A 27,600-nucleotide genomic window follows, 5' to 3' on the forward strand; every position below is an offset into this window, starting at 1 on the left:
CGCAGCCTCCGACAGCAGTGCTATCACCGGCGCTGCATTGAAAGCACGCCAAGAATGAAAATAACTGCCCTAATTCTGTGCATACATTGTGTTTAACTGTGCTGTGTCTGTGTTGTGTGAATGATGATTTCAAGGTAATTTTCTATTAGTTTATAATCTTTGATACATATGAAAACTGTTGAGTTGTGATATGAAAAATTATTTATTTGTTAAATTGGATATTAGAAGAGTTACAATTTGATTGATTAAAATCAGGCCATTTTTTTCAATATATTAATTAATGATATATGTGAGTGCCGTTTAAATCTTTTATATGACGGTTAGCTACGAATGATGTCTACATTCGTAGCGATTTGCGTTTGATGTTATAAATTTTAATATTTAGATATTGATTGCTAGAAAATTATCATTTTATTAGATAAAAATTATTTGCTTACAATTTTATTGACATTTTTTACATGATTTGGTACAATTACAATTTTTACATGTATCGCCAATTTTATTTAATAATTTTAGGCGGTTTTAGGTGAAATTTTTAAGAAAATATTTAACACCTGTTTTATAATAATTACCTTTTAATGAATTAAATAATTACCAAATGTTTGTTAAATCAATTATTAGGATTATTCATAATAATTTTACCATTTTAATTGCTTTTTAAATTTTAATACATTTAAAACTATGTTCTAAAAGTATCAAAATTCATTTGTGAACCTTGTATATAATGCGGTCAGAGTAACGGGTGGGCGATACTAAATAAATATGTACTTAACTTACACCGTCTAACCTAACCGACGTGAATTTCCCAATCAAATACCACATGTCTCAAATAGAGAGGAAACAAAACCAGAATATGTCCAATCACAAATATACCGCTATCTGATATTCGTAAAATCGGGTTAACCATAAAACTGTCATAATTAACAATATATATTCACAGATTAGCATAGTCAAAAAATTGAATTCAATTTTGCTGAAGAAAAAAAACCTATTTTGATTTAACAATATCAGAGTTAATTAAGTAAATGAATAGGATATTGCAAATTAATATTAATAGATTCATATAAAAAAAAATCTTTGGTATAATGTAAAACATTTCATTAAATAATTTGTGATTAAAGAAAAATTTAATATGATTAAATAGTAGGTAGAATTTATAAATGTAGTAGATTTCGTGGTTACTTTATCACAAGTTCCCTAAAACTAGGCCAGGCTTCACATTTCTCCTACAAGGCGATCGAATATTTAACTTACTTCGCAACAAGAATTATAAAATTATTTCTGACTGTCGAAATTCAAAAAAGTAATTCAAGGTCAAATTTTAAGGTTAATGTTTACCAAATAGTTCCAAAGCTGTTAACCCAAAATGCGATTCCGAACATTCTACCAGTACGGCACCAAAACGACTAGTTTTGTATAAGTCGCTTAGGACATTTTTACTCGTTTTGATGATTAACATTACTACAACCTTTTTCCATTAGCTATTTTGGCGAAGGCATGCGAATACATGGACCTTCTTAATTGAAATGATCGCCATGGTTCACATATTTAATCGATTATAATTACTTGTAATGTTTATATTAATATAAATATTCATTTAGACGTCGTAAAACAGTCATTGACGACTCATTGCTCTAGTGGTTAGTACCCCTGACTGCGAATCCATGGGTCCCGGGTTCGATCCCCGGCTGAGACGAACATCGATGTGATGAGCATTTGTTGTTGTGCTTAGGTCTTGGGTGTTTAAATATGTATTTATATGTCTATCTATCTATAATATGTATGTATATCCGTTGCCTAGTACCCATAACACAAGCTTCACCAGCTTAGCATGGGACTCGGTCAATTGGTGTGAATTGTCTTTTAAAAAAAAAAGTGTTTATGGGCCATCATTGTTAATATCCAAACATCAATGTTATTATTTCGAGACAAAAATTACTGAAATAACTAGAGAAACTACGAAAAATTAACCTAGATTTTTATGCATATGAAAGTTATTGTATTTAAAATTAAGTTAATGCGTCATATTTAGTACAATAATTGTAACAGTATCTTTTAAATACAAAGACGTAGTTTCCATATTTCATTCAACTTATTGTTACGGAAGTAGGTGATCACTGTGGATGACAGGTCGTTTCTCATCGCTGAGTTCTTACGGTTAGTGGGGCATAGACACGAATACATTTTATTATACAAGAGCTTTACCTTGATTGTTAAGTAATGTTTTGTTTGTTCGTAGACTGTTTTACATAACATACTAATGTTAAAAATATGTTCTAATATATTATTTTGATTTACACGACTCCCCTAAATTTATATTTTTATTGTAAACGCGTTTATAACGTATAAAGTTACTGTTGAGCTATGCAAATCATGTGTTAAATCCGATGGAGAGCTGTTAAGTTGAACCAGTGTTTCAAAAACCAAGGTCGATACTGCTTGGTTAATGGTAAATAGGGATCTGAGCGTAGTGGTGTCCCTCAGATTAATCTCATGGTAGTAGAATTTAAGAAGGAAATGTATAATTTGTTATAGATTTTCTATATATTTATTTGGTTAGAAATATGTAATTATAATTTTAACAGTTTTTCGAGCAATTCATTTTCAATTTAAGATTAGTTGAAGTATGTTCCAACGAAATAAATAAATTGAAATTATACAGTAAAACATTACTAACATATGGCGTAAGTCAAATAGATTTATTTCACGTAAGTCTGATTTATTAGAGGTTCAATAAAATCAAGTTATATCAGTTTTTGCTATCAATAAAATGGTAGCATAGATACATTATTATATACATGCCAGTATCTCTGCGATTTTAAATTGTATGTAGATAATAAATTCAATCTAAGAACTATTATTTTTAAAGTAAAAGACAATTGCTTAACACTGTTATTTATTGTAATTCTGCATATGTTTCATTAATTTTTGAACATATATATATATATAGCTTAACTATACCGCTGATAAAACAAAACTTTCACATGAGTGTAAACTATATAAGCTTGTGTTGTATAGATTTTTAAACATAAAAATAAAGTATGACAAGAATTTAATTTATTCGTTGTAATAATTTAAACATTTATGGTTAGGATCTAATTGATTCGCTCTTTTTACTTAACGTCGAGTTATAACATATATAAGAACTAAAGTAATTTGTGGAATTCTTGTAATAAAAATATCGAAGTAAAACAATGTTAGGTATGAAATATCAAATTTTATCACTCAATCGAAACCGTCTTTTGTTTCGACGATATTGAGTAAACATTGACGAATAATATCATGGGAATTCCTAATCCTATTTCCTCTTTTCGTTATTCTTTATTTACATTGCCCATTTATTTAAAATCCTACAAAATAAACATTAATTATAAATATTAGGATAAGGTATATTGGTCATTCTGCTGAGAGCAATTGCTTCCTGGCAACCCAATGGATTAAAAGCTCTTTGTAGAACACAAAAGAATAAAGACAATAATTTCAATATAAAATTAAATTGACAAATTTTATAACATTAATTTGAGGATCAACATTTTCTAAGTTATGGGTTTTATTAATTATATAATGGACTTTAGCTTAAGTATATTTTTATTTGGTATTACTTGGTAATAAGGCAAATATTTTTTCAGAGCGCTTATTATAGCGCTGTTTAGTGCATATGCTACGTCCCTGACGCCCATCGCCCCCATTGCAGCACCAGGGGATGATGACTGTGCGTTATATTTGACTGGACCTGGACGCTCCTCAGCATATGACTACAGCTTAAATCTTTTAAAAGGAAATTTGTAAGTACATATGATTAATTTATTATTTTTAGCACATAACACATGTTTTTTCTTTTAACTCCTTCACCTCTACTTAACCATTATTTAACATGGAGAGTGCTCCGAGGATTTCTTCGGATTAATACGTCTGAGTTTTCTCATAGGACGTCGAGGTAGAAATTCCACCCGTATCACCTCGACGTCCGTCGTTCCACAACTGTATTTGCCTTAAATGCCGCGCACCACCACTTTGTGATCCAGCCACCCACTGAAGTATTTCCGAACTTATTCAACTAAGGGTCCTTTAAAAATAGAGTACCGATTGTTAAAAGGCTGGCAATACATATTAATATAGTATAAAACAATGTTTATTCGAGCCGACTCTATGCTAAATCGATTTAAATAGGCTTTTATGCAAATGAAATCATGTGCACCAGCTTACTAATCTTTATTTGTATAACTACAATAGCAATACAATAGTATTTTCGTACTGTAGTTACGCTAACAATAGTTACAATAGGTTATAATTAAATATTTTTTTGGAATCAGACATTAAACATTAAATTATTAAAAAATCTATATAATTTGTCTGTTCATTACATACACATAATCAATTTAGTAGACAACAGTTTAAAGGAAACTCGTCGACTGGAAACAAACCGATGGCTGAAACTCTTCTACATTCCCTCTATGGAATCGGCTTCCAGTCGTCCAAATAAAAAACAGCATACTCCTCCCCAAAAGGCCGCAATGCACCCAGTAACATTAGTGGGATGCGCTAGTTGACTCTTATGGCTGTTCCGTAGTCACGATTAATATAAAAAAGTAATCGTATATTTTATTTATAATTTACTACTACTCTGTATAGAAGGTAATTTAATAGAATATAAAAGAAATTTCAGCTTTTTATCGCCATTATATACAAAAAGCATAGAAAAAGTTATGCATTATATGTAATACAACTTATACGTAACAATCATAAAGATGCTGTAATACCTGCTCATCAGTAAGTTTTGAGACAGTACGTTAGGTAACAAGCAGAACAACGTTCACTTTCAAAATCCTTTCGCTTATGATGACCGGTTTTGTGAATGTAAGTAAAAGGATCATCCGGATACTGTCTAGTAAAGGGCGTGTCTAATTAACTGTTCACTTCGATATTATACTTTAACTGGAACAACTGCCTGTCAGCTTATTTATTTATAAAAGCTTGGCAACGCTCGGCACACTGATACAAGAAGAAAGCAATTATAGGCAAAGATAACAAACACGAAGAGATAAAAAAAATTAAACCAAAAAATGATATTATAAAAACTAAAGTCAATTTCCATTTTAAATTTCAATTTTGCTTCCGCAACTATGGATATCAAGACCTAGCTCGTTTATCAGAATGCTCGATCTAGATATCGGCGAGTTTACATTAAGTAATGGCCCATAGGTATTTACCAAGCCGGGAGTCGTGTGCGTTGTTGACCTTTGTTTCGATAATAATATTATTTATTATGAAAAAAAAGAAAACACTAATATTGTAGCTTACACTTTACCCTAACCTTTTGTATTATTTATAATTTAGGCATCTAAAGGTGGCTTTTTAAGTTTTACCTAAACATATTCGTATATACATAAAATACAAAAGAAATTTACTATAATATTACAAATTCGAAACAAAGTTACGACAGAAAATAACTGTTAAAATATAAATATACCTACATAACAAGCGGATATCTATAAAATAAAATTAATACGCCGTAATTAATATTATATGTTCAAAAAACAACGCAATGACAAACAAGGCTCAAAGTTGTCAAGTGAAGTAACGGACTGACCTTCTCAAATAGTTTGTCCACGATATTCACAAATACATTAGAACTATAAATTACCGTTCGAGAAACCTACCATATAACGGAAACAAGTCAAATGTTATCGGTAGGAAGTTTAAAGTTGATATGTGAGCTTTCTATGGATCGACGCCCGTTTAGGCTTGTTTGTGGAATTAATTTATAGGCTGTTATGAATACAACAATGTTAAAGAAATAACTTGTTTAAGCGAGGAAAATAATTTTGCGTATGTTTAAAATAATAATAATAAAATAATTGATAATATTATCAATAAAACATTATACATTTTATACTTTCGTTTTTAAACTTATTTTTTTTATTTCAACCGAAATATATGACGTGTGGTATTGATGTTTAACGAAAATAATAACTATATCAGTATTGATACTTTTAGAAGTTTAAAATATATCTTAATTGTTTAACAGTATTTCACGTGCAAAACTGTAATAAATATAACTGAGAATTAAATTTCGGGATTTCATTGTGTATGCAAAAACAATTCATTGTCATGTTAATTATAAATAAAAGTTTTTATCAAGTAGTACATTAAATAATTACTGTGGAAGCCGCGAGTGCCAACATGATTAACGAGTTCAAGTACTTACGTAAAAGTCTAGACATTTTCTGCGAAACGGCGTACGATGTTCCTCGTAAATCGTGTGTTTTTCTTGATAATTTAAACTTGTATGCTAATGTTATGATTAGTATAAATTGATGATTTAGTTATTCATATTAAAATACGTTTATTTGGGAATAAATAATTATAATTAAATAATAATAATTCGAGAACTGTTAGCATAGTCACCAGTTGTACTGTTATTCACAAATTGGAAATCGCGCGTTCGAACACTGACTGTGTTTTGTTTTTTTCTATGTGTACATATTGGTATGCATCCAACTTAATGTGTGTCAAAATAAATGGCTAACCAAAATCTCTATTAAAAATATTCAATTCAATGAAAAGGATAAATAAATTCTTTAGACATACTAAAATACTAAAATGCCTGTTCGGTCATCTAGTATTTTTGTGATATCAGACACCGGAAACAAGATTAGAATAATGAGACGATTATATATTATTTGTAGGCCAATAGACTTTATATTAAATATTATTGTGCTCATGTATATTTATTTAACCTACTAAAAAGTGGATTGCCATTTAAAATGCTTAAAATTTACCGTTTAGTGCTTTGTTGTGGGTGTGGATAAAGTTAAGTTACCTCTAACTACCTTATTATTTACATAAACCACTTATAACTTTCTCGTAAACACCCGAAACCATTGACAGCATCTCTGTATACAAAAATGAGGCGCAACGTCGTTAAGCGAAAAGTTAGTAATAAAACAATTTTTCCGTAGTTAGGCTGATTATTGAAAACGAAAATCATGAAGTTGTTTCCATATAGCAGCGAAGCTTAGTCAAAAAAATAATAATTGACACAATTTTTTTTTATTACGGAATATAAGAGACAGGTATTACTTATTTCATGTCATTAAATTTGAAACGGTAGACATTAACTACTCATCGGCAATGAAGACAGAGACTCGTCCAACCATTCACACACAATTAGGTACAATTTACATCCATAGATTAACATATTTTATTGTTTCAGTGCATATGATGGCCAACACACATGTATTACTTACGAAGCGATAAACCAAGCTTATCTGGATGCGAGATCGAGAATATGTAAGTAATTTTGTTTTAATGAAATGCGAAAGCGAGTTTGTTACGCTTCCATAACCTTTGATGTCTAAAGAACGGATCTTGAAAATTTTGGGTGTAGGTTATGATGTTCTACTTTTAGTATAATGTTACTAATTTTATTTATTTAAAAAGGACGAAATTATCACTATCATGCAAACGCTAGTCCCCAGACTAGACCTGTGTTATGGCTAACCACATACTCATCTGTGTTTATATATACGTCCAACAAACAATACAAAACAATTAGTCATTTTAATATAAACAAAAATCTAACATGTAACACCTTATATCAACAAAAATTGAACTTGAAACTAGATTTGTTTTTGCGTGAATGTTATCCAACCCATATGAGATGGTATTAGATCCTTTGATCCTTAGACCCTGAATTATAGTTAATAGGGAAAGAAGCTTATGGCGTTTGAATGGACACTAAAAACTGAAAACTACTATTTTGCTACTTACGATGTAGGTATTTCTTAATATTTCTATGCAACGAGATAATTTTTAAAAAATAAAGTACTGATAACAAAAATCAAAGGTTCGTATTGTTCCTACGCTTTTAACATGAGATTGACAATTTAATCAATGCTATAGTTTGTGTTAATAGGCTACTTGGCCATATGAAAAATAAATGTTATTGAGCGTAGTCTGTATAATGCGAGGAGTAAAATTACTCAAAAATAATCATTAGGTTATTGTTACGTTTGTTTAAGTGGTACATCATAGTACTGGTGGGACTTTTCCTACGGAAGGGTTTTAGCGGGTTCTTGAAATTATGAATGTTTTAAATTAGAATTTTAAAATTCTTATTCAAAATACTCCGAATATCTAGGTTTTCTAGGCTATATACGCCTTAACGGAAAGAAAAAATAGCGAAAAATGTTTTTTTTTCCAAATATTATTATGTATTTAAACTCGAAGATTTTAAATACACTTTACGCAATATTAGTTGAACATAAAAACTGTACAAACTGGACCTTTTTATTATCATTTGACCTGGTAGCATTTTATTTATAATTACATTTTGACATGTTTGTAGTTTAATGATAAGCATATTAACGTTCCCTTAATTATACTTCAATATAAAAATTCAATATTAAACATTTTAATCATAAATTAAATTTAAGAAAAGTTTCGTTTTATGACCGTAGTATAACCATTTATAGCAATTATTGCGGTGTCTGGCCCGTTCTATTGATATTTTACCGTATCTTATTGTAAGTTATGTAGACTCACGTAGGAGTAAATTTTAGCTTTTAAATTGATATAAGAAATGTACGCTTTTTGAAGATAATAAGGACATATGTTCATAGCCACCAGTGTCTTAACAAATTGTTTAAGCCGGGTTTAAAAGAAAATAATAGTTCTATAGACTGTATTATGAATTGTTTATTGATAAAAGCTTTATTTACCCTATTCAGGACTCTTAAACATATATAGCTAACCGTCTTAATTTAATTGTTTTATAGATTTTATGGATGTCGCCAAAAATCTATACGATTTTGTACTCTTAAACTATCCAAATAGGATACAAACCACAGCGGTTTTCTAATATAACTTATTATGATTGTATTATATTTTTTTAAAAATAAAGAATATCATTGTATGATTATTTTTTAGTCATTTTATTCTTTTATATTTATTTACTCTTTATTGTATTATTAACAGTAATTACACATTGACAAGCGTTTGTACAAAGTAGCAATTTTGTACTTTACTTTTGTATTGATTCGTGATTTCATTGTCAGCTCTAATATTAATTTGCAGTGGTGTCTCAACCGAAAGGCGACTGGCACGCTGAAGACTTTGCCAGTGTGGGCGAGCTTATTCTTGACATTTCTATCAGTCTGGCGCGCACGTAAGTACTTTTACTTCTGTTTAATGTCTTTGTTGACTGTGAGTCAGATGACATTTAAACTAATGTAGAATAATAATAGAATAATGTTTAATTTTATAATAAAACTTATACAATTTGTATTATAATTACTGTTGTGATATGTCGCGTGATTAATATGGTCACGTGGTCAGGAATGTGAAGTTTTAATAACTGTAGGTATATTGTGACAATTAAACGTGCATTATAAAGATGCGCGTTTAACGTACCTATTATACTTAAAAATAATTATATTCATATGAGTTATAAGAAATTTAACGTAAAAATTATTTTCTATGATAATTTGAACTTGTTATGGTATGGTTTTGTTTGCATAATTAAAAATAGAGAGATAGAAATAGAAGATACTTAATTTTCATGTGACATTAAATACATTATTTGGTTGGGAACAATTTATCATATAACTCAAGTGAATATAATGATTATAAAGTATTCGATGTGGAAACGTAATAAAGGAATTTATTCAAAATAAAATTGAATTTTGCTTGCAAAAGGATGCTTCTAATAATTGAAGCAAAATACAATTTATTGTCGTATGTTCTGTTTTCATGCAAATTGTTTCACTTTTCTTATTGAAGAAAAAAAGGGGAATTAGGTAAATTAGGCATAAAAGGTCTCAGAGCTAATAAAGGCAAAATAAATTACATAATATGTAATAAAATAATTAATTTCATGATTACATTTCATCGCCACAGACTATTAAATAATTATTTGAATCGCGGTCTTGCTGACAGATGACATTTGCATATACGGCCTTTACTGAACATTGATTAATACGAATTTTGACCTTAAGCCTGTCTTCAATCTAGATCCGTGCTTTTGTCCAATGAATCTTGACCATGATGCCATCACGATGCGGAAACTACCAATTACAATTAACACATTTAACTGATAGATGACATCTATTTATCTCATTTTTTATTTTGTTAAGAACATTTCTGCGTATTTAAACCCGTATAGTTTTTTAGTTGGTTTGACAATCGCTGAAGTAGTTATCGTATTGGCTTCATCAATCCAAGTAAATTTTAATTCAATCAAAAACTAACTTCTTTTTAACTAGACATCCTTTTTATTTTGTGTTATAATTATGTGTTTCTTTCTTAAAATATACATTATACACTCTTTACGAAATTTATTTTTAAATTAGAAAATATCTATTACTAATGTTCGGATTGCGCCACAACAAATTAATTAATCTTGTATGACGTATCTTCATAATCTAAACGTTGTAATTATAAAGTCACTTGTGTAATTTCTTTCATCACCACAGGTGTAGGTACATGCCCTTTCGCCTTGTTCAAAAATTAACATCAAGGACAGACATTTAGATTAAGAAATTATATTTTTACTTGCCAGTTTTTGAAATAACTTTAAATGTTAAGTTTTTTATCTATGAGTAGAGGATAGTGTAAACATAAATAAAAAATAAATCTAATTTAAAAACTATATAATGTGTGCATATGCAGTGTGAATGAAGAAGAAGCGTAGAAGAAATGAAGCGTATTCTTTCCATATTTAGGTTTTTTTAGGTTAATCCAAAAAATTCAAAACACGCTTTAATCTACACCAGATTTTTGTTATATTTCATTAGTTTAACATACGTTTACTAAAGAATGGTTAACATAAAGATATCTCACTTTTTATTTACTAATCTTTTGCCAACATTTAATATAGCTCATAAAACACAATCGTAGTAGCACATTGTCCAAGTTTCATTTAACCGACATCTTGAAGGTGAACATAACGCCAGGGGCGATCGTTTGATTGACATAAGTGGGTCTGGATCTTATCTTGTATTGTTTCTAAATAATCAGATGTATTGAATGAAATATTGATAAGCAACACTTTCGTTATTGTGCAATGTTACTGGTTTGTTCAGAGGATATCCTTTGTGTCACAGATACTAAACGAATCATGACTATGGATTAATTATATAAACCACATATTGATATATAGGAATACTATCCAAAAATCAGATTTTAAAAAAGTCTTGCCCAAAAGTCGTATTTTTATTTATTTTTCGAAAATGTCGAATGTCACGAATACCGAGAGACTTTTAGTGCATAGTATATCTATGATCTAGCCCTCTAAAACATCTAATTTCTATGCCTATATTGTTAAGGTCTATTTTCGAATAAACACACATTTTGTTTGTTGGCGGAGTTTCTATGAAGTTTGCTTACAGTAGTTAATAAATAGTTTTAAATTTAGATATCAATATGAAATTTATTATGTCACTTTAACTGAAAATTCGTGGTTACGGTTCCCCTTGAGCTGGTTTAAATTTTTCATTGCCCTTGCTATACTCTTTCGTGTAATAACTTGCAATTACTGTTATACATTGCAGATATAATTGGTAATAAAGCAGTGTGGAGATATAATTTGCTTAAAATACGTATGAAGGTCATTGTGTATACTCGGTATTTTATATTTTAATCGTCTCGCATATTTCACATATCCCATATTATTAGTAGTAACCAACTGTTTTTTTTTTTTTTTTTTTTTTTTTTTTATGTAATAGGAGGCAAACGGGCAGGAGGCTCACCTGATGTTAAGTGATACCGCCGCCCATGGACACTCACAATGCCAGAAGGCTCGCAAGTGCGTTGCCGGCCTTTCAGGAATTGGTACGCTCTTTTCTTGAAGGACCCTAAGTCGAATTGGTTCGGAAATACTTCTGTGGGCAGCTGGTTCCACATAGTGGTGGTGCGCGGCAAAAACTGCCTTAGAAAACGCTCTGTTGTGGAATGACGGACGTCGAGGTGATACGGATGGTATTTTGTATTTTGCCTTGACGTCCGATGATGAAACTCAGCTGCAGGTATTAGACCGAACAACTCCTCTGAACACTCTCCATGGTAAATGCGGTAGAAGATGCAGAGAGATCCCACATCTCTACGCAACGCCAAGGGATCAAGCCGCACTGAAAGTGACTGGTCGTCGACGATTCGAACCGCTCTTCGTTGAATACGGTCAAGTGGAAGGAGCTGGTACTGGGGAGCTCCCGCCCAGAGGTGAGAGCAGTACTCCATATGGGGCCGAATTTGAGCTTTATATAGTTGCAAGCGGTGGCCCGGAGTGAAGTACCGTCTCGCCTTGCTGAGCACACCAAGCTTTTTGGAGGCTAATTTAGCCTTTCCTTCCAGATGACCGCGAAACTGAACGTTATTCGATATGTCAACGCCCAGTATTCCGATGCTAGCTGAGGCTTTAAGGAGAGTGTCTTCAAAGAGGGGAGTAGCGACAAAGGGAGTTTTTTTAGCGGAAAACGCGCATACTTGTGTCTTCTTGGGGTTAAATTGGACTAGGTTTTGTCTGCCCCAGTCTGAGACTCCACGTAGAAGAGTTTCGACTTCAGACACAAGTTTGTTCCGGTACTCATCGACAACAGCCCGAGAAATACCTGCCCGGCCAGTGTAAAAAGTATCCCCAGTGCTGTCGTCCGCATAGCAATGAATGTTGCTAAGCTGCAACATATCATTGATATGCAGAATAAACAGGGTCGGGGATAGGACACAGCCTTGTGGGACACCAGCATTCACAGGTTTCAGGTCGGAGCATGCTCCGTCGATGACGACTTTGATGCTCCGATCAGCGAGAAAGCTGGAAATCCAGTTGCATAATTTCTCAGGGAGCCCGTAGGCTGGAAGCTTCGAGAGCAGTGCTCTGTGCCACACCCGATCGAAGGCTTTCGCTATGTCCAAACTTACCGCCAGCGCCTCCCCCTTGGACTCAATTGCCTCTGCCCACCTATGTGTAAGGTATACTGAACTACAAATTCCTATGAAATAAAGATTTTACTGTACGTAAACTCCCCAGGTTGTCTCTGTTGAGGCAGACAACTTCCAATATCACTATTACTTAATTGTACATTATAAATTGCATATAATACAATAAATATTATTCCTCAGGTACGGTCTCACCTACGAAGAGATAGAGAAAGGTCTTCCTCTCATAGACACATCCCGAACTCTAATCAGAGAAGTTTGCCCACCAGTCTTCTCCCACGTCGAGTGTCGCGCTGGAAAATACCGAAGACTTGATGGTCTATGTAACAACCTTCAGCATCCAACATGGGGTGCTACTATGGCGCCATTCCAACGGTAAAAAATATTTTTATACATACGTATGTATGTACGTCTTGATATCCATCAATTGTCCACAAACATACACGCAACAATCGTACTTTTTAGAATAAAACTATATCATCATTTTTCAATTCAATATTTATGCATCATTTTCATACGTTGATAATCCTAAAGGCTTCAAAACTAAACCACTGAATGGAAAATAATGAGTTTAATTAAAGAGATAGAGTGAGAAAGAGACTCTTCTTCTTCCGCGCCTAACCTATACTGAATGAGGGGGCAATTTCTGTATGAAACATTATATTATATAAGGAAATCTTTTGCAGATTAATTGGTCCGTTATTCGCTGATGGCATTAACGCACCCCGTATTGCCCATACGGGGCGGGACCTACCGTTATCCCGGGTTGTCTCAAGAACCATGCACCCTGATGATGGCTTCCATGACCATGCTGGAACAGTAATGGTTATCGCGTGGGGACAATTCATGGATCACGATTACACTCTTACTGGAACACCTTTAGGTAATTCTAGTTTTACTATTTTCCACACAACAACTTCAACGTTTACCCTTCAAGTTTAATACGATTTCTTACAAATACAGCCTTGCGATTCTGTAACTCACTTTTCGCTAACAACAATAAACTACAAGCTCCCTCCTTATCAGAATGCCAAATCGTAAAATGACTGCTTTACGACTGATATGAGCGCGACCGCCGCTGTGAAAACCGCTGTGAGAGTTCGAAAAGTGAGTTACAGAATCGCAAGGCTGAACTTAAATTTGCGGAGTGAAAACATACGAATTCCCTGAAAATATACTCAATATTTCTCTTTTGTCTATAATCTTTCTCTTTAGAGCAAGAAACTAATTATTGTATTTCTATAGACCCGATTAACCGCAATGACCCTGAGGAATGCTGCAAGCGTCCTCCACACTTGAAACATCCCTACTGCAATGAGATCAGAATACCTGATGATGACTACTTCTACCGTCTGTTCGGTGTTAAGTGCATTGACTTTGTTAGAGGCTTTCCATCTCCTAGACCTGGATGTAAGCTTGGTAAGTTAAACAAATTATATTACAGTAGTAAGTTTCGTACAGGCCTTACCAGGCCAGACTACAAGCGATAAGTTGTGTCTAAGCTATTCAGTATTTCAAACAAATGCATAGAAATGGATCCCCAAATTTGTAAGTAAAAAGGTATATGGATTTTGACGTACTGAAGTACTGTAGTTCTGGTCTAAGTCTCGACTAATATTAAATTCAAGTCGAGAAGTGCGTAGAAAATTGTCGTTAAATTAAATCGGCATTGATACGAATGAAAATACCAGCCGCCATAGTTAGCTTTACTGCGTATTAAACGTTATAGCAATATTATAAAGCTCTTATATCTTGTATAAAATAAGCAATTTAATATTCTAAATAGATTCACTGTATTGATTATGCAAAGGTTTTTCTAAACTTCTAAATGTAAATAGTAAAAAACACATTACAAAATATTTTAATGACCTCGTAATTGTTCAAAGTTAGCTGTCAGCTGAAATAAAATTAATCACTTTCATCATACAGTGTCAAAACGTGGTTTTATTGAGGAGATGTTTTTCTTCAAAATCTTGTGAAAGATCGTAAAATAAACCTTGTTAATTAATAGAATTGTGGAAGTAAATGGTAATGCAAACAAGGGCGAATATATTAACAAATTCTAGTTTTGCTAAAATAACGTTAAACTATTGAGGACCGAATCGTACAATTTTGCTATTAATTTAAAAATAGTTTTCCTTTTTCGTCCTATTGCTATCTATTCTTTAGGTTTATGATTTCGACATTAACTATTATTGCTATTTATTTTATTCTAAAGACGCTTGTGTCTTGAAAAACTTTTCACAAGACTCGTCTAAAATCAATCTCCATAATAAAAATTCTAGAAAAAGAAAGAAAGAAAAACTTTATTACACATGGCTAAAAAGAAGGTACTATTTAACCAATTAAAATACAGAGGCTTACCTCGTTTATTATAGATCAAGGAACATGAATTTGTTACATTTATCCGTTGGTACAAAAGTGTACGTGGGCAGAAACATGACATGCAAACAATTTCTCAATTTTATCAATAGCCATCTGGCGTAAGCGGTTTCAACATTAAAATAGTAGTAGATATATGCATATTGAACAACCAAGTAGAAATCAATAGTAACTTATTTTAATATCTGGCACCGTAGTCTGAGTCGACGCTTGGATCATATAAACTCCTGGGAGTACCTAAGTTAGATTTCTACAGAAGGCCTATGATGACAAAAAATGTAGAGAAATAGATTTGTATCCAGGCACGGAATAGATTTTCGGCGTCAATTTGGTAGGTCAAGTAGAAGATGGACTTTATACTTCCTGAAATATTTTCCGGGAATCCATATCTTTCAATAAGTGATCGGGTATATTCGCCTTGTGCACTAAAATATGAAAGCAGTATTCGCATCTGGAATGTTTTATACTAAAAACATTCATTATGAAATGTTCGTCGCGCCAAACATTCACTTGAAGCAAAAGTACCATCAAAAACATTATTAATTTTCCGAAACGTAATCCGTTCAAATTGCGTGTTATTCAACAACATTCAGATCATTAAATGTTATATCATATTGTACAGTCACTAAATGTGACCGGTTCGGGAATCGCTTAGTGAAAGCAAACATAATGTAGTGCAAATTTTCGATTCTATATACATACTTATATCAGACGTAATATCGAGAGTGAAGATGAAGATCAGTTATACCAATTTCACTGCTAAACTGTTACAAAGATACGGTACGGTTAGAAAAAATACTGAATAAGAAAGTTCAGGCATATTGTATCTACTAATAGAAGGCAATATTTAAGGTTAAACGGTACACATTGTATAAACAATTTACTTTATAGAATTTAATTACATTACATTGTATAAAAGTAGGTTTATACCTCAATAAGAAAATAAATTATTGACACGTTGCTAATTATATTATTAATTTCTATCATGGTGTAGAATTAATAACCCATAAAAGACAATATTTGCTAAAATAAGCCTGTTCAATCCAGAGCTTTTTTTGAGAAAACAATAAATATTCAAACTACATATAAGTTGCATTACTTCACGTTGATAAAATATTACTACAGAATTACTTCTGAGTATATTATTCTTGATGATTCTGTCCTTGAAAAGCCACTTATAAATAGCAATCCCACTGTAAATTGTTAGCTAATGATGCGTGTCCAGCTTTATTGCAATAAGAAATATATAAAGCCAAAAATTACCATTAATAATATTAGGTAAATAACTGACACATGTAAATTATTACTATGTGTGGCAATACAGATTTGTTAACATAAATATTACCAAATTAGCAGCATATTTGGAATATTTTCTCGTGTGCGTTTGTATCACGATATTATGAACCGTTTTCGGTTATAATATGGGTGTATTGTATAGGTATTATTGATAGGTGTGATAAGCGTCTGTGTTTCCCAATTATTTGTAAAAGAATGTATGATCGCATTTGAACATTGTACTTTATTCAAATAAGGATAGATTTATAGACGTACGCAGAGTCGTTCATTTACTAAGTGCTAAATGGTTCACTAGAGATCAAATCGGAAGCTAAAAAATGTCTTTCAATTTTCTGTCTGCTATTCCTTAAATCAGGCGTTCACTAATCTAGCATTAAGTGTTGAGTTCCACTGTTGACAGATGACTCTGAGAGTGGCTGTAATGTTTACTTTTCACAAATGTATCTTAATAACTGTCTAAACAAGATAAATGCCAATTTATTACATTTCACATCACGCTTTTCAGAAATCGTTGTGAGCGAGAGACTGTCACATCAGGTTGTCAGATAACTATTAGATATTATGATTAGAACTTTGAAATGTTTTCATATAACGGGACCTACTGCAGCGCAGTCGCTTAATAATAGTTTCCTAATAAGATTACTTTGGTCACATACCACCCACATTCTAGTACCTATCCTTTCGAATAACATCTGAAGATCGTTTTATCGTACTGATGTGTACTTTGCAGTTACGAATGATTGAACTTCAATTTATTATGATTTATAGGTTCGCGAGTGCCGTTCAACACATTGACAGGAGCCATTGATGGTAACACTGTGTATGGTGTTACGGAAAAGTTTGCCAGGTAGTCATTTTAATTATTTAAGTATACTTAAGTAATAATAGAATAAGAGTTTACTTATTCTATTATCTGTATTGTATTGTAAAGACTTCGTTTGTGTCAAGTAATCTGTGGAACTACTGAAAAAGAACGAGATAAGTTCTTTGGCCTAAAGGTCTAGATACCAGGCCATAAACTCCAAAAAAAAAGAAAAAAAGAACGAGATAAGTTTCGCGCGGGAAAAGCATCTTCTGCAAATATATAATTTATTAATATAGTATTTAATAATAAAACAAGACGTATGTTTCTTTTATAAGCTAATGAGTCATTATTTTGCATCGTTGTATCTAACTAAAATTAAGAAACCTTTATTTGTGTATAGGAAATTGAGAACAGGCTACGGGGGTCTTTTAAGAATGAACCCGGTCTTCAAAGAATATGGACTAAAGGACTTGTTACCATTGAAACTCGACATCCCAGATGAAGGTTGTACAAGGCCAAACAAAAACATGTATTGCTTTGAAGCTGGTAAGCAACACTTTTTAATATTTAGTAGTGCATATGTATATATTAATCTCAGGCAGCAATTTCAGGTTTAAAACCTTACAAATCTTTTGTGTATAAATTTGTTGTATAAATTTAAGTGTAAAATCGGTGTTTTATAGTCAGGGCAGAGGTTCCTATTAGAACAAAAGTATATGGCTACTTGTATACTATATATAACAATAAAAAAACTTGAGAGGTGTCAAGGGACACCCGGATGGAACGAAGTTCCTTTCGATTAATTTATATTTTAAATGGTATCATAACAGTATGATAGATTTTCTCGACACCAATATTATATTTCATCGTCTATTAAAGTTTTAAGAGACCAGGAATCTAGAAGAGGAAGAAGTATGATGTCCTTGTGCTACGCTGGGATTAAATAGTAAAATAACCTAAATATAAAATTAAGTGGCACAATTAATAAGCATATTTCGTATTTCGTGGTTCAGATATTTTAATTCAGTCTCATCTGGTTCATCTCCTTGTATAAGGTGTTCTCGTTGTTGTATTAGTTCACTAAGTTTTGAATTCGCAGAATTACAATGAATATTTTTTAAAGGTATTGTATTTTGCAAGGAAACTAGGGACCCCGCATTTATTGTACAGGGATTCTGGTGTACGTTTACTACGACTAATTTAGTTAAGAGATTCCAAAAATAATTTTAATTTCTTGTCCCTACGAAAAGAAAAAAAAAGCCAACATCACGAGGTGTTTCCAGGCGGTCATTCATCCAAGTACTGACCTCGCCCGGCGTTGCTTAACTTTGGTGATCGGACGAGAACCGATGTATTACAATAGCAAATAGCAAAAAAGTGTCGTGACAACTTTTCGTAAGAATTTTTTCCGTCTAGCCCCCTTTCACATCGCGCGATAAGGAACTTCGTTCCAATAAAAAAATACTTACACCGCAGGGAGTAGCGATCCATAAAGAGCTTCCAATTTAAGAGCCTTAAAACATTGAAACGTGTAAAAGATTTAGGATAATTAAACCGATTAAAATACCTATCAATATTATTTGCTTTAATATTACTTTACTCTACGATACTCATAAATCAAAAACTACTAAACCGATTTTGATGAAACTTGGTATCAAAATCTAAAAAGCCTATAAAGATCAGTTAGATCGGATATCACATGCATACAGGTTATTCTCCTTCTTCGTAGTCGCTTAATAAAATAATAGCATTTTATTCAGGATAAATTGTAACCCCAACGTATAGCTTCAGGTATATAATTCATTTAAAGGAACCTTAAAAAATGTTTTCAGGCGAAATCCGTGTTAACGAGCAACTCGTACTGACTGTGATGCATACATTGATGGCCCGAGAACACAACAGAGTAGCCAAAGGTTTAGCAGCGGTTAATCCGCATTGGGACGACGAAACTCTATTCCAAGAAGCAAGAAGGATTAATATCGCCGAAATACAACATATTACATACAACGAATTCCTGCCTATACTCTTAGGAAAGGACGTGATGGAGAAATTCGGTTTGGTGCTTGAAAAAGAGGTAAGATTTCTAGGCAATATAAACGTTTTACGAAAATCATCGAGTTGTTTTGAGATCTGTGCACTAATAATAATAAGCTGCGCTTGCTTATTCCATTACAAGATATAATATTGTCTTTGGTTTACACACACTACTTCACTTTAAAAAAGCTTATGAAGTATTTATGCTTATATTAAAGTATTAAATTAATTCAACGTTTATTTATTTAACCGTATATTAGTAATCACTAGTTATTAGTTTATAATGATTTGCAGCGGTCAGCGCATGGCTTATGTGCAAGACTTATAAGTCACTAATTATTTTTGATTTATGTTCCTACGCAATTATTAAACGAATGTCCGATGTTAATCTTGCGAATTTAACAAAATCTTCCAAGAACTAGAACAAATTAGTTAGATTTGTATGCTATGCAGGAAAGTGGCGACTCGTTAACTCTCGCTTTTCTTCTAAGGGAATCATGTTACATGTCTTTCACCTTTCATACTAGAAATTAACTTTCAACAGCATCGCTAGGATTATGACAAGTCTAAATCATCAATAAGAGTAATAGATAGTTTAGTAATAAGTCCACACGTTGCTCTGTTAAGTAGGTATAACTAGACTGGGTCATACTATTTTAAACAGTTTTAAAAGAGCATTTGTATAAGATCCATTTTTATTATAGTGCGCACGCGAGCCGAACTTACCATGAGTTTGATAGGTTATAGGACTCGAATTTAAATGTTTGTAAATTTTAAGTTTGCACGTAACTTAATAGGGAACGAATGCCTATATTCATACATTAACTTACATACATTAATATAAGATAAATAATTATTTGTTACATTTGACAACCACTGTGTTTTGTAATAATGTAACCATAGCAGTCTTGTTTAGGAGCGCGACAAATGCATATAAATATAGTTCTTTTACTTACTTTTTAGTTGTTTAACCTTAGCCGAACTTGCGTTACAGCTCGGGTCTGTACGTCATGCTCAACTCGATTTTTATGTCACCTCTAAAAAAGTGCACGACTAGAAGACATTTATTACTTTTTATGTTGACAGTATTTTGCAGTGTTTAAACATTTCTCTATCTTCATTTTTACATGAGTCGAGCACATTTCTTGATACAACATATTTGAGGACTTAAATACGTACGGAATGAGTATTGTAGAAACGAACTAATAACATGAATTTGTATAAAAGCTCACTCATGTCTCAATTATTGTTCAATGTAATCTAAGAAAACTAATGTTAAATTTAACCTTTAAGGGTTACTGGAATGGATATGATCCAGAAGTAAATGCAGATGTGATCGATGCCTTTGCATCAGCTGCTTACCGATTCGGACATTCTTTGCTGCCCACAGCTGTAGAGAGATGGTCCAAAGCGCATAAGTTTATTGGTAAGTATTATTAATAATAATTAAATGATAAAACAATTGTGGATAAAATCAGTGGAGCAAATATTTTAAATATATGCTCCACCCCTGGCTTATTGGTTAACAATGAGATAGGTGTCACAGATAGCTATTACATGTTTGGAAATATACTATTTCTCTTCTCATTTTTGTAACACGTCTTAACCCAAATATGTAACTATGTATTACGCTACTCTGATAGATGCATTTTGGAAATTCCATCTTATAGTTCATCCTATGCAAGCTTTTTAGGATCTCCGCCATAAAGTTATGGAATACGCTCTCCGATCCAATACGATTAGCTACCTAATCTAACGCCTTTAAGTCATTTACATAAACACCTCTTAACCATACCCTTTCAATCAATTTAATCTTGACTATTGTAATAATTATATATATTTTTTTGAAGTCAAATTTCTTTGGCGCATGAGGGTAACATTTTTTACGCAATAATAATAATATTAGCGTCACGAAGATGTCCAGCGTTTTTGTCGAAGCAAAGGGAGAGAGCGAATGAGACCGATTGAGAGAGCGAGGAAGGGCGAACGTAGCATGAAGCAAATAGCCATGGAGCGAGAGTAGGGAGCAAGCAAGTGAGAATGATCGACAGAGAGAGTGAGATAGAGCGCACTTCTTATCAGGCACAGTACCATGGAGGAGAGAGCTATAGTGAGAAAGATTGAGAGAGAGAGTATTATAGTAATTATCACGTATACAGTGTGTAAACAGTGTGAATATAGATATACAAATACATGGAGTGATCATATACTGGTTGGGGCATTTACCTTAGTCATAATTAATTTACAAAGAAGTTTCACTTCTGACATGTGTACTTTGTACGCATGCACTTTTTTTATTGTATGTAATATATTATTTTGGTGTATTTTAGAAACTAGCATTGTTAATTGTTGACTCTTAACATTAGCTTTTCGCTTTTTTGTGTTTTAATTGTGTAAGTCTACATTGTTCTCTGTTATTTATGTATGCATTTTATTCACATTACTCTTAGTATTTCCTATTCTTTTTAATATGTACCAAATACTATGCCATACATACATATAAAGTGTTAATAAATTAAAACATTGTCTATACAGCAGCGAAATATTCCCCGCATAATAAACTACTGTAATGAAATTCTTATATAAATTAGAATTTTCCGTTTTCCAGCTTCAAAGCGCTTGTCAGATCTTATTCGTAGACCGTACGACCTCTACAGAGCTGGAGTACTCGACGAATACGTCATGGGACTGATGAACCAAGTTGCTCAAGCTATGGACGACTCTATCACCCAAGAGGTCACCAATCATCTTTTTAAGAAGGTCGGAGCCCGGTTTGGAATGGATTTGGTTTCCCTCAACATGCAGAGAGGACGGGAGTTTGGTATTCCCGGTTACATGGAGTTCAGGAAGTTCTGTGGCTTGTCAGATGCTAACACCTTCCAGGATTTGTTCGGGTCTATGCCAAATGAGACGTTAAGAAAGTACGAGACAATATTCGAGCATCCGATTGATATAGATCTGTGGTCGGGAGGAGTATCAGAGAGGCCCCTACGTGGTTCTATGTTGGGACCGACTTTCGCTTGTATTATTGCAACACAATTCTCTTATTCACGAAGGGGAGATAGATTCTGGTGAGATTTTATTACTGTAATTATAATAAAAATTCCGATAGAGTTTTATCAAAATAATGAAAATCGGTCTAGTAATTTTGAAGCCAATACGATCTCCATAAATAAAGCAATAATCAACTCTTGTTTACGTAAAAATCTGGCTACGAAAGGCTTTATCACAGGAGTTATTACATCAAAAAAATCAGAGGCGCTACAGGTACTACAAGTCTGGGCCTCAGATTCTGTATCTGTTTCATGATCATTTGTTAATCTAATAGGCAAGTTAGGTGATCAGCCTTTTGTGCCTGACACACGCCGTTGACTTTTTGAGTCTAAGGCAAACCGGTTTCCTCACAATGTTTTCCTTCGCCGTTCGAGCGAATGTTAAATGCGCACATTGAAAGTCCTTTGGTGCACATCCGACAAACAAAATTATGTATACAGGTTCGAGCTGCCAAACCAACCGTCATCTTTCACACCAGAGCAACTGACAGAAATTAAAAAGTCCCGTCTCGCACGAGTGATTTGTGACAACACTGACATCATTGACACAGTCCAGGTTTATCCCTTTGTCCTACCTGACCACGAATTGTAAGTACTATATTTCCTATGTAAATCTCTTTTTGATCGCTATGAAACGGCTCGACGGATTTTGATTAAATTTTTAACATATATTTAGTAGGAATAAGTTCGTAAAGTATATTTCATACCTCTAGGCGGTGGATCCAGGGCCTTAACTAGTAATAATATTTTTTTCTCACTTCCTACAATAACATAGTAATTTACGGGTAACAGTAAGATTTTCAAATTATTATATTACGAAATTTTTTTGCAAAGTCAATGTATAATTTGTCCCATAGAAATGTTAAAGTTTCTAAAGAGAGATTTTATTCACAAAAGACACAAATTGTTTCAAAATTTGGAAGTTTTCTGTTGCACGTCTTCCCGAGGTCACAAATTTATGGAAATGTTTTCATTATTTTAGGAACCCAAGAGTACCTTGCAGAAGTGGTATTCTACCATCTATGGACTTTTCTAAATGGGCAGAGCCGGTACCATTCGGTGCCGCAAAACAATACGTGAGTAGTTTCGGGTTTAATTCCTTTCACGGGAAGTAGTAAAATAGCACAGTAGTAATTTTGTAAGCATTGGATATTGTATTTGGTTTGAGAAATTAAATCTCTTAGTGACGACTGTTTGGTACCGAATTTTCGACTTTCGATTCGAGTTTATAAGTTTTAAAAAATTTCAAATATTGACTCGATTCTACTAATTCCTTAAGTTTAATTATATTTCCCCCCTTATTTTTTAAAAGTAAATCAGTCAATTCACTGTTTTAACTAAAGAAAAAAAAAGAAAATGAGACAGCACACTACAGAGATAGAGAAACATGAAACAATTAATTGGTCAAATGAGTGTAATTAGACGGATTCCGTTTATATGAATAAGGGGGTAATAAATCCATATTGAATATCCAATGCGTGTATTATATGACGTATACTAATGCGTAGTCAGTAGATTAAGGTAATGTAGTTATGGAAATTATTTAGAAAATGCTCAATGCATTCTTGCATACTGATTTGGTGATGTATGAAAATATAAAGTAAAAATGTACAAGTCCACGTCCGAATAAATTCAGTTATTTATTGGTAAGCACACTATTAATTGTTATTTAACTTTATGTGATTTCCATTTTTTTAACTCTATTATCTAATTCACCCACACATTTTATTTTGAACTGGTTACATTCTCTATTTTGTTATTTAAGCATATGAACGAAATTAAATGTTGCCATAAATAAATACCTGCAATTCATAGAGCGTAGATATTTTTGTAAATATTTATTATTAATATATTGCCCCCTTAAAAATAATATTTTAAATATTAATGTTAAATTCCTTTAATATTAAAGAACCTATGACAATCATTTTAACCCTTCCCTACAATTAGTACAGATTTATTTACGCATTACATTGTGTTGCTTTTGTTTTATCAAAAATGTATTAAAAAATTGTAGTTCACAGGGATATCATTTATAACTTGGTTTAACAAGCACTTAAAAAGAGAAATTATGAATTAGGAGTATTTAGCTTAGATATGTAGATGTTAAAGTATGTGCTAGTATGTTTTCTGTAGAGAATTACACAGTGTAAATAATAGAATAAGCTATTTAATTACTAATAAACATTGAAAGTAGATTTGTGTTTTATTTATCAATTGGTTGGATTCTATTTTGTCAATGCGAGTTGTCAACCAATCTATTTAATATGAATATTTACAGATTACGGATGCAATTGTAGTAAAAAACAATTCTCTCACTAAACAAGATAATGGGACAGAAAATATTACAAGCAATACTGCTGCTGACACTGGAACTCGAAATAATATAACACAAAGTTATGAAAACTCAACAGAATCTATAAATAAAAATGAGATTAAATCAAATACTCAACTTGATCATGTTAACATAAAGATAGGGAACGTTAGCCCTAAACCTTCCAAAATAGCAAACAGTAATAAGGAAGTAACCAAAAAGTCAACAGGGCACTACAAAAATACCTTAAGAAAAAGAAGATCAACACCACTTATTTACGATTACGTTACCCATCATGACCCAAAAAGTAATAGAAAATTGGAAAATGAAGACATTGTACTAAATTCGAATTTAGCCGACTTTCTAATAAAGACATCCCATGATAGATTAACACCTCGTGATACAATCGAAATCAATCAAAGTAAACAATCAGAAGAAGAGAACAACAATGAAAATGACAATTTTAAGCAAAATTCATATAAGCCGCAAAATAAGAAGAGTCAAGAAATAGACGAAAGTAGTGAAAGTTCTAGTGTATCAAAAGAAGATGAAGAGAGTAGAGAACTATCAAACCATAAACAAAATAATAATGATGATTCTAGGGAAAGTAAGTACAACGGTGATGTACGAGACGAAATATCGAATTCCGAAAACTACAACAGTCGTGAGGTCAATAGAGGATCATTCAACAAGGATAAATCTTATTTAAATGATGGTGAAAGTAATTCGAGAGAAAGTGAACATATCAGAAAAATTGATACCTCCCGTAAAGTAGAAGATGATCCCCGTTCAGAATCCAACAGCTCTGAAAGCGACGAAGAGAAATCTTCTAATTCAGAAGAAAACACATTAAGTGTAGACCGAGATAAAATACAATTTAAACTACCCGTAAAGAGTCACAATAGTGAGGAAGGTACAAGTGATAGTAATGAAAGTATAGAGTTGAAAATACCCAATAAACCATTAGTGTCTTCAAATAGTTATAGGAATGATAATAAAGATAATGGAGAAGATGAACTAAATAGTGAGAGTAACGAAAGTGAAGAAAAAAAAGATCAAGTGCGAAAGGTAAATAAATATAGCGATGATATCAAGCAAAGTGAGGAAATAGACAATGAGGAAGAAAATAATTTACGAGATGAAAACAACAGTAAATCTGAAAATTATGACTCTCCAACAGCTAAATTTAAAAACAACGATCCGAATTTGAATACCAACGTTAGTGACGAAAGTACTGAACAGTCAAACGATGACAACAGCAAAGAGTCGTTTATTTCTAAAACTATAGTTCCTGACGTAGGCGTTGATCTAGAAACTTTTGATGCTGGCTTGAATCATTCTTTACATAAAAATAATTCTAAACTTAGAAACATACATGATGATGAAGTCAAACCAGTCAAGGAACTTAATGAGGAGAGTAGTACTGAATCGAATGAAGAAAGTGAAGAATTACCACTTTTAGAAAATTTAAAAGACAGAGAAAATAAAAAAGATTTAAAATTAGACGTGGAACGAATTCCGTTAGATTATAAATATGTACAAACAATGCCTAATAGAAATGTCAAAAGTTCAAAGACTTATTCACCACAGTTAGATACCAATGGACAAACATCACCCAAGCCTCAAGATGACGAATTTGATGAAAACTTGAACATTAAATTCAGTGACATATCCATAAAATTACCTGAAATTAAACTACCTGATGATATTTTATCTTATAATTATGAAAAACCAGTTTATCCAAAGCAAAAAACAAGTAATTGGCACAATGATGAGTCTGGAGAAGATGAATCGGAGACGGAGAAAACTCCAAAGGAACATGACGACGATAATTACACGTACAGAGACACCTTTAGTAAGAATTACAATACGAACGGTAAACAAAGTTCTGGCAAAAAAGATGAAGATGATGAAGACGAAGATTTGTATGAAAAGTTTGTTCGGGAAAGATTTGGAAAGCGAAAATTAAATGAGGCGAAAAGTTCTAAGTATATAAAGCCTAATAAAGAGTTATTTAATACTATACAAAATGTATTAAGAAAGACTGAAAAAATACAGCAGGAAGCAGAAAAGAGCGGTGACCCTAAAGCTGGATACGCTTGGACGTTAGAATACGGTGAAAATCTGTAAATTACACAATAAGTTTAATAGTTATAGTAAAAATGAAAACAGATTTTTTTCAAATTTAAAAGAGTCTATAACTTTACCTTCTCATTCTTAACCTTAAAATATTGTGTTGAAAAGGGAACTATTTATTAGCTTTATGCTGGTTTTTAATAATAGGAAACATAATGGTACCCTATAACTTCAGCGCATCCTGGCTATTGCATTATATAGACCAAGAAATTATTCCTAAACTAAAAACTTAATCCTGATATTATAAAGAGAGCTATTAGAATAAAAAACGGCATGAATATTACTGTGAGATGTAAGCTCTTAGTAAGTGGCTTGAAAATTACTGGGCATTTTCAGCTATTGGAGGAAAGGGTAATTTATGTATACATATATATCTTATTTGTTCTGCGCAAATAAAAAGTAATTTAAAGTAATTGTTTGTTTTGCCACCATTAAGCAATATTTTATATTTATAGTCAATAACGTAAATCAATTGGTATCCCAATGAAGTTTACATGAACCATCAGGGATTGGTGTCGACTGGATGACAAAATACGTTGTCTTTTACATAAAATTAGTTTACTCTTTATAGCTATATACTGTAACTACACTGACAATTAACATTCAGAAACTGAGCAATATCTAACGCCATTAATTTGAGTACTACAAAA

At 32.4% G+C, this 27,600-nt stretch overlaps 2 protein-coding genes across 2 annotated transcripts; both read left to right on the forward strand.

Annotated features, from left to right (window-relative positions):
• LOC125049291 (peroxidase) lies at window positions 1-24,698 on the forward strand. Its single transcript, XM_047648430.1, has 14 exons — window positions 1-134; window positions 3,630-3,785; window positions 7,217-7,293; window positions 9,079-9,169; window positions 13,117-13,308; window positions 13,620-13,816; window positions 14,179-14,352; window positions 17,380-17,458; window positions 17,817-17,962; window positions 19,249-19,490; window positions 20,744-20,876; window positions 22,059-22,521; window positions 22,945-23,091; window positions 23,486-24,698. The coding sequence occupies exons 1-14, from the start codon at window positions 121-123 to the stop codon at window positions 23,616-23,618; spliced, it is 2,244 nt and encodes a 747-aa protein (XP_047504386.1). The 5' UTR covers window positions 1-120; the 3' UTR covers window positions 23,619-24,698.
• LOC125049701 (putative uncharacterized protein DDB_G0289963) lies at window positions 23,912-27,534 on the forward strand. Its single transcript, XM_047649123.1, has 2 exons — window positions 23,912-23,917; window positions 24,782-27,534. Exons 1-2 carry the CDS (start codon window positions 23,912-23,914, stop codon window positions 26,942-26,944), a joined length of 2,169 nt encoding a protein of 722 aa, XP_047505079.1. The 3' UTR covers window positions 26,945-27,534.
• The last annotated feature ends 66 nt before the right edge of the window (window positions 27,535-27,600 follow it).

The sequence above is a fragment of the Pieris napi genome, chromosome 5 (assembly GCF_905475465.1).
Source record: "Pieris napi chromosome 5, ilPieNapi1.2, whole genome shotgun sequence".
NCBI classification, from domain to species: domain Eukaryota; kingdom Metazoa; phylum Arthropoda; class Insecta; order Lepidoptera; family Pieridae; genus Pieris; species Pieris napi.